Source organism: Helianthus annuus, chromosome 5 (assembly GCF_002127325.2).
Source record: "Helianthus annuus cultivar XRQ/B chromosome 5, HanXRQr2.0-SUNRISE, whole genome shotgun sequence".
Classification (NCBI taxonomy): Eukaryota; Viridiplantae; Streptophyta; class Magnoliopsida; order Asterales; family Asteraceae; genus Helianthus; species Helianthus annuus.
The window spans coordinates 28,556,337-28,565,307 of record NC_035437.2 but is presented as its reverse complement, the minus strand read 5'-3'; the positions used below and the strand labels follow the sequence as shown (position 1 = coordinate 28,565,307).

The following is an 8,971-nucleotide window of genomic DNA, read 5'->3' as shown; positions in this document are numbered from 1 at the left end:
AAGATATGGATTTCCAGGGACTACCGTAAGTTACGGTAGTACCGTAACTTACGGTAGAGGTCAGATGCTTACGATGGTTTACCCCTGTCTTACGGCAGACCAAAAAACTTACAGGACCTACTGTAACTTACGGTGACACCGTAAGTTACGGTGGAACCAGCAAACTTGTAATTTATTATTCGTAATCAGAAGTTGGTTCTCGTGTTTATATATTATATAATAATGTCAAAACTAATGTTTTAACGGTTTTGACCATAGGTGACGTAGTGGATCTTACGGATGGCGGTCGAGCGAATCATGAAGAACCGAACACTACATTTTGAAGCTTCCGCAATGTTTTAATCTTTAGTAGTCTTTGTGTATGGGTTGTAAACACTTGTTAAACTACTTTTGAAATGTTTTAACTTAGTCATTAGTTGACTAAGGTTGACGTACTTATGAACTCCGTTAATGAATGTCATGTTACTTAACCAATATTTTAATAGAAATGGTGTATTTCATTATTAAAATCAAGTGAAAAATTTAAGGGTGTTACAAGTTGGTAATCAGAGCTTAAGGTTGTCAACAAAGTGTTCGGTTCAAGCTTGATCGACCGTCCGGTAAGAATTAACTTATTATGTTAATGAATCATGTCTTATGTAAGGAATGAGAAACGAGTTGATATGCACGGGAAGAGCGTGTTAACACACTCAAACCCGGAAAGTGCATTAAATGTGAACGGTTAAAGCAAGTTAAGAACTTGGCTAAACCGAAACAAACGAAGCAAGGTTACAAATGAAATGTTTAACGTTTAAATGTAAACATTTCAGTTTCAAGATGTCTGATGGGAATGATGATAATCCGGTGCAAACAAACACCGAACAAATGAAAGAAATAATTGCCGAAGAGGTAGGAAAGGCAATTGAAGGCAGTCTATCCGGGTTTATAGACAAGATTCAAAGCACGGTGTTATCGCTCGTAGAAGAACGAGTTAAAAGGTTGGAAGATACTGTCAACCTTATGAAAGACAAAACTGGAGAACGCAAAGGGTGTTCGTACAAGGAATTCATGGCGTGTAAACCGCCAATCTACAACGGGGAGGTTGACCCGATAATTTGTCAAAGATGGATAAGTGATATTGAAGGGGTGTTTGAATGGACCCATTGTGAAGTAGGCGACTTTGTTGGCTACGGAACGGGTCAATTGAGGAACCAAGCTAAAGATTGGTGGGATAATAAAAAGAAGGAAATGGGAGCCGAAGCAGCGAGGGTTATGACTTGGGACGAGTTTAAGGTACCATTCCTTAAACACCACAGTCCCAAAGCGGTCATCAATAGAATCAAAGAAGAATTCATCCAGCTGAGACAAAAGAGTGAAACAATCGATAAGATCACGGGCATCTTCATGGATAAGCTCAGATTTTGTGATGAGTTAGTCACCACCGAAGAACAAAAGATATATTACTATTACAACATGCTGAGTGTTGAGTACCGGGAATTTATGACTCCGTCAAAATACGAAACCCTCACGGAGATTATCAACACCGCCCTGGAATGGGAAATCAAGTTAAAGAAACAAGTGGAAAGAGGTGAGCGAAGGGCACATGATGTGAATCCAAGCCCTACAAAGAAAGCCCGAACGGGAGAATCGGGAAAGAAGGTGGATGTTAAAGGTGGGTCGCCAAGTTGCAAAGTCTGCGGGAAGGGACACAAGGGGGAGTATCGATTCAAAGACAAGCCATGCCCCATATGTAATAAGACGGGGCACACGGCCTCGCTATGCCCGGGAAAGTATCAGTTTGCTACAATTGCTATCAACCCGGCCACAAAAAGTCCGAATGCCCGGACTTAGTTGGAAAGAGAGATGCTAAGGAGTCTCCAGCAGAAGCCCCCAAAGCGAAGGCTAGGTCCTTCCAACTTACCGCAGCTGAAGCAAAAACAGAACCCGATGTGGTTTCAGGTATATTCACAATTAACTCAATTCCAGCACGTGTATTGTTTGATACGGGTGCGAATAAATCCTTCATTTCGCATGGTTTATTCGACATCCTTCATTTGTATTGACGAAATTACCTGTGCCCTTAGAAGTTGAAATAGGGGATAACAAAAGCTTCATAGTTTGTGATGTTTGTCGAGGCTGCAAATTAAACATCGACGATGAGGAATACTTGATAGACCTAATTCCGATGTCAATGGGGGAATTTCAAGTAGTCGTTGGGATGGATTGGCTAGCCCAACACCACGCAAAAGCTGTGTGTTTTCGTAAAGAGATAAAACTAATATCTCCGAGCGGTAAACACGTCACCATTTATGGCGAAAAAGGAGGTAACCCCATAGTGTGCTCAATGTTGAAAGCTTACAAGCTTATGAAGCGAGGATGCAAGGCGTTCATGATATACGCAAATGAGCCCGAGAGAGAATCACGGAAGATTGAAGATGTACCTGTAGTACGAGATTTTGGAGATGTGTTTCCGAAGGATTTACCGGGAATACCGCCTGAACAGGAAGTAGAGTTCGGAATCGAATTGATTCCGGGCGCAAAACCCGTAGCCAAAGCTCCGTACCGACTCGCGCCGTCGGAATTACAAGAGTTGATGTCCCAAATCCAAGACTTGCTTGATAAGGGGTTCATTAGGCCGAGCGTGTCTCCTTGGGGCGCACCGGTGTTGTTCGTAAGAAAGAAAGACGGAAGCATGCGTATGTGTATCGATTACCGGGAGTTAAACAAACTCACGGTAAAGAACCAATACCCGCTTCCGAGGATAGATGATTTGTTCGACCAATTACAAGGTGCGAACGGTTTTCAAAAATTGACCTTAGGTCTGGGTATCACCAACTAAGGGTCAAAGAAGAAGACGTACCGAAGACGGCTTTCCGCACAAGATATGGACATTATGAATTCCTCGTAATGTCATTTGGGCTAACAAATGCACCCGCGGCTTTCATGGACCTCATGAACCGGGTTTGCAAGCCAATGTTGGACAAGTCGTTCATCGTGTTTATCGATGATATCTTGGTGTATTCGAAAAGTGAAGCTGAACACGCACACCACTTACAAGAAGTGTTAGAGACACTTAGACGAGAAAGGCTGTATGCGAAGTTCTCTAAGTGTTCCTTTTGGTTACGAGAGGTACAATTTCTTGGCCACGTTATAAGTGCCGATGGAGTATTGGTGGATCCGTCCAAGATTGAGGCTGTGTCAAAATGGAATCCCCCGAAGAACCCTTCGACAATTAGAAGCTTTTTGGGGCTTGCGGGATACTATAGGAGATTCATTCAAGATTTCTCCAAGATTGCGTTACCACTAACAAAGCTAACCCAAAAGAAAGAGAAGTTCATTTGGGGTGTCGATCAAGAAAGAGCGTTTCAAACGCTAAAAGAGAAGTTAACACAAGCTCCGGTACTGACATTGCCGGACAGGGTTGAAGATTTGGTAGTTTATTCTGATGCTTCACTATCGGGGCTCGGATGTGTTTTAATGCAACGGGGCAAAGTTATAGCTTATGCCTCGAGGCAATTGAAACTTCATGAGAAGAAATATCCCACGCACGATCTTGAGTTGGCTGCGGTGGTGTTTGCCTTAAAAATATGGAGGCACTACCTATATGGGGTAAAGTGCACCATATTCACCGACCACAAGAGCTTGAAATACTTCTTCGATCAAAAGGAGTTAAATATGCGACAAAGACGATGGTTAGAAACGGTGAAGGATTTTGACTGTGAAATACACTACCACCCCGGAAAGGCAAATGTGGTGGCGGATACTCTGAGCAGAAAAGCGGATTACGTCCCAATACGGGTAAGGTCGATGCAACTTGTGGTGACCTCGGGTATACTTGAACGTATTCGACAGGCACAATTAGAAGCAGTAAAAGAGGAGAATTGGAAGAAGGAAAGAATAATCGGGCAGTTGAAAGATTTGACGGATGGGAATAACGGGTTGAAGACTAGATTCGGGAGAATATGGGTTCCAAATACTTGTGGGGTGAAGACACTTTTACTTGAGGAAGCTCATAAATCCCGATATTCAATTCATCCGGGAGTGACCAAAATATACAATGATTTAAAGCAAAACTATTGGTGGCCCGGGATGAAAAGAGATGTGGTGAAGAAAGTAGAGAAATGCTTGACATGTTTACAAGTCAAGGCGGAGCACCAAAAACCATACGGTAAACTTCAACCGTTGGAAATTCCGGTTTGGAAATGGGAACAAATCACCATGGATTTGTTGACCAAGTTGCCCAAAACTAACCGCGGGTTTGATGCTATATGGGTAGTTGTAGATAGATTGACGAAAAGCGCTCACTTCATTCCAATTCGTGAGACCTATACATCCGAGAAGATGTCGGAAGTGTACATCAATGAAATCATAGCACGGCATGGAGTACGTATATCCATTGTGTCAGATAGAGATACTCAGTTTACTTCGAAATTTTGGCGGGAATTCCAAGAACAAATGGGGACTAAATTGTTCATTAGCACTGCTTATCATCCACAAACGGATGGGCAGAGTGAAAGAACAATACAAACGTTGGGAGATATGCTGCGGGCTTGCATTATTGACTTCGGAGGTAGTTGGGATGTCCATCTACCCTTGGTCGAATTTACATATAACTATAGCTATCACGCGAGCATTAAGATGGCCCCGTATGAACTGTTATATGGCAGAAAATGTCGAACTCCGGTATGTTGGGGAGAAGTGGGGCCACGAGGGATAGCACCTACCGATATAATCCGAACTACGAATAAGAAAATCGACATAGTTCGGGCACACTTGAAAGCGGCTCAAGACAGGCAAAAGGCGTATGCGGATAAAAGGAATAGGCCAATTGAATTTCAGATTGGAGACATGGTTATGCTAAAAGTTTCCCCATGGAAGGGCATTATTAGATTCAGAAAAAGGGGGAAACTAAGCCCGAGATTTATTGGGCCATTCAGGATCGCTGAACGGGTTGGCAAAGTAGCTTATCGTGTCGAATTACCCGAGGAGTTGAGTGGGATTCATAGCACGTTCCACGTGTCACACCTCCGAAAATGTTTGGCCGACGAAACTGCTCATATCCACTATGATGATATCGAGGTGGATAACAGCCTCAACTATGCAGTAAAACCAATTGCGATTTTAGATCGTAAAGAGAAAAGTTTGAGGAACAAGGTGATTAATCAAGTCAAGGTCAAATGGGAGCACAGGAAAGGTTCAGACACTACGTGGGAGTCCGAAGAGGAGATGCGACGTCTCCACCCAACATTATTTGGTACGTACTTCGGTTTCGGGGACGAAACCCTTTTAAGGGGGGTGGACTTGTAACACCCCGAAACTATAAAACTTTATATTAGAATTATAAAGTATAAATAAACAAAGAAATTACTAAATAGAAATTTTAACCTAGTTAGTTATTAGTCTAGAAATAACTTAAACTAGGGTTAAAAGCAACTAAATTAAATGTTGATCAAGTGGAGGGGTTTAAATTGTAACAACTGAAACTTAAGCTTAATTAAATTAGTAAAACAAACCAAACACCCCCAAAAGGAGGTGTCTAGTCGAACAAGCACGCAAGGGGGGATCCCCACTCTCTCAAAACCCTAGCTTCACAAATTTGATCAATTGAAGGTTAATCCTTGTCCCAAATCGAAATCTGAACAGAGATTCGTGATCCTCATCACAAGGGGGTTACAAGGTATGTGAAATTTCATGAAATCTCTCAACTTGAATTTCTCATGTAATTGGGAAAATCTGAATTGTTAGTTGCATGTGTGTCTTATGATGATCTAGGAACAACTATAGTGTCTAAGGACAAACCCTAGACAAACACAAGCTGAAATTATGTGAAATTTTAGTGGAAACCATGATCACCATTGTAGGTGATTAGTGAAGCTATGGGTAGTTTGATAAACACTAGGAAATAGAGTGTTAATCTAGTATAATTTGACAACTTTGAAGTGATTCCAGAAATTAGAAGTTAACAATCATGTAAAATGATTGATTTATGTGAAATTAGGGCTAAATAATAAACTAGAGATTTGATGTTTAAACATGTAAAAATTCTGCCCTTATAGTGTTTGTTGAAATGCCTCAAAGAATGCTTGAAAACTGAATTGTAAGTTAAAAACGCATGATTATGATGTGTGACAAATGTGCGTTATGTATGTGAAACAAAGAGTTCTGAACATAAAGTGATTGAACCATATAGGAAAGGAAGCCGGGACATCTAGCGGGCAAACCGGTGTGGACACACGTTTGAAGGGCTTGCTTTGAAGATATGTAACTTGACCCGTTACATTAAGTAGATTTTGATAATCATATGATGCGTAGTTGAATTTTTAGAATAAGAGTTGTTTGAATTAAAGCGGAGATGACGCTACATTGAATAATAGGTCAAAGTTGGTTAGAACTCGTTGGTAGTCGTTACAAAAGGAGGATTCCTTAGACGAGCCAAACGGGTCGAATAATCAAAATAAGGCATGGTTGATACTTCGGAATATAATGGATTGATCTTTGATATTGGTTGATTGATAACATATTAGAAATACAAGAATTTAAAATAATAGTATGCTAGAAAAGCGAAACCCGGAATTTGGGGTTGAGTATAAAGAACAATTTAAACAAGATATGGATTTCCAGGGACTACTGTAAGTTACGGTAGTACCGTAACTTACGGTAGAGGTCAGATGCTTACGATGGTTTGCCCCTGTCTTACGGCAGACCAAAAAACTTACAGGACCTACCGTAACTTACGGTGACACCGTAAGTTACGGTGGAACCAGCAAACTTGTAATTTATTATTCGTAATTAGAAGTTGGTTCTCGTGTTTATATATTATATAATAATGTCAAAACTAATGTTTTAACGGTTTTGACCATAGGTGACGTAGTGGATCTTACGGATGGCGGTCGAGCGAATAATGAAGAACCGAACACTACATTTTGAAGCTTCCGCAATGTTTTAATCTTTAGTAGTCTTTGTGTATGGGTTGTAAACACTTGTTAAACTACTTTTGAAATGTTTTAACTTAGTCATTAGTTGACTAAGGTTGACGTACTTATGAACTCCGTTAATGAATGTCATGTTACTTAACCAATATTTTAATGGAAATGGTGTATTTCATTATTAAAATCAAGTGAAAAATTTAAGGGTGTTACAGATTGTTTTTGCGATTAACATCCCAAAACATATACAAAGCACACACAAATAAGCACATTATAACACACACATAGAATAATACCCGTAGTTGCGTTTCGAGTTGCGATGCGATTGCGATGTGATAACGTTTAGTATAATGGCATTTAGTTGCGTTTATCGCATTGTTATTTCACATAGTAATAAATCGTAGTCTAAAATAGCATTAACTAATATTATCGTATATCGAATCGTCGACAGTACAAGCAATAATTAAGCAAGAAAAGACAAATCTGAATAACAACCTGACTTTTACTTTGACTTTGACTTTTGTTGGTGCATACGTCTGTCGACTTCGTCTTGTTTCGAGTCTTGTATTAGAATAGATAGATCAGGGCACGTTATACGAGAAACATGTCAAAAATGGGTTTGGAAGTAATTCCGCATGAAATTACCAAATGGTAATTCCGCACCAAATTACAGTCTAATTCCGCATGGAATATAATTCCGCATGAAAGATAATTTCGTGTGAAGTAATTCCACATGAAATTACTAGCCTATAAATAGTGGTGCTTTGATTTCATTTGTAACTTTCCGGTTTCAGTGCCGAAGTGTCGTCTCGCTGTAAATCATTGTTAAATCAATAAGAAAGACAAGTTAAAGTGTATTTCTAGCTTAATTGACCTCAATACGACTGTTTCCGCCTTTCGTATCGAGCATAAACTCTTCTAAACGACTCGTTTGGTTGGTAAAACAATCCTACAAGTGGTATCAGAGCTCAGGAGGAAGAGTTCATACCAATTCAGCTGCAAATTCTGATTTCTACACCTTCTTTTTCACAATTAACAAGTTTTCACAGACAAAATGATTTGAATTTTTCACATAATGTGCGAAATCATGTTTTAACAAACCCTTGAAAGTTTTAGACTAAAAATCGACTTAAAACTTGATCAATTTGACAAAATTCAGCTCGAGATGACATCAGCATAATTCCGCACGGAATTAGGGGTTAATTTCTCACCAGATAGTAATTTCGTTTGAAAGTTCACACGAAATTAGTTAATTTCGTTTCAGTTGTGTAATTTTGTTTGAGAGATTCCAAACGAAATTAGTAATTTTGCACCAGATTGTAATTTCGCTTGAGTTGTTCCACGCGAAATTAGTAATTTCGCTTGAAGTTCTGATTTCGTTTGATAATTCCGCACGGAATTACAATTCCGTTTGAAAGGGTGTCACTTCGAACGAAATTAGGGTAATTTCGCTCCAAAGCTAATTTCGTTTGGACTGGATAATTTCGTTTGAAAGGGATTTCGCTTGAAAAGTAATTTCGTTTGAACTGTCTGATTTGGTGAACTTTGAAAACTGAAACATGGAAGAGGAATTTTATAACGCCTTTGCTACTCCGATTACAATTACTCAGCAAGCAATGTTGGAAAATGAAACGGGGACTATGCAAAAACCGCCTAAGCTCATGAATATCGAGGAGTATAAAGGATGGGAAGAACGTTTTGAGAATTGGGTGCAAGCGAATTATTTGGATGCTGGGGAATGTGTTGAGACGAAATATGTTAGACCGATGAATGATGACGAAGAGGAGATTGCAATTAAAGATCTTAGTGTGGATGAGAAAAAGAAATACAAAAACGAGAAAATGATGATCAGTTTATTGCAACAAGCTGTGAAAGAAGATATCTTGGTGTTGTTGCAACACAATGGAAGTGCATATTCAATTTGGAAGGCATTAAGATCTAAGTTTGTTGGAAGTCAAGAGATGATAAAGAACAAAAAATCACTTTTGAAAAAGGAGTTTGATCTTTTTCGTGGGTTAAAATCTGAAAGTACCAAGTAAATTATTGAAAGATATTGCAATTTGATA

The 8,971-nt window shown here is 39.6% G+C and overlaps 2 protein-coding genes across 2 annotated transcripts; both read left to right on the top strand.

The window, feature by feature from the left end:
• Window positions 1–816: 816 nt before the first annotated feature.
• On the top strand, window positions 817–1,830 carry LOC110943175. The gene has a single exon (XM_022184930.1). The coding sequence runs from the start codon at window positions 817–819 to the stop codon at window positions 1,828–1,830; it is 1,014 nt and encodes a 337-aa protein (XP_022040622.1).
• Window positions 1,831–2,368: 538 nt separating this feature from the next.
• On the top strand, window positions 2,369–6,906 carry LOC118492085. The gene is made up of 3 exons (XM_035989863.1): window positions 2,369–2,650; window positions 3,832–4,111; window positions 6,842–6,906. The coding sequence occupies exons 1-3, from the start codon at window positions 2,369–2,371 to the stop codon at window positions 6,904–6,906; spliced, it is 627 nt and encodes a 208-aa protein (XP_035845756.1).
• Window positions 6,907–8,971: the final 2,065 nt, after the last annotated feature.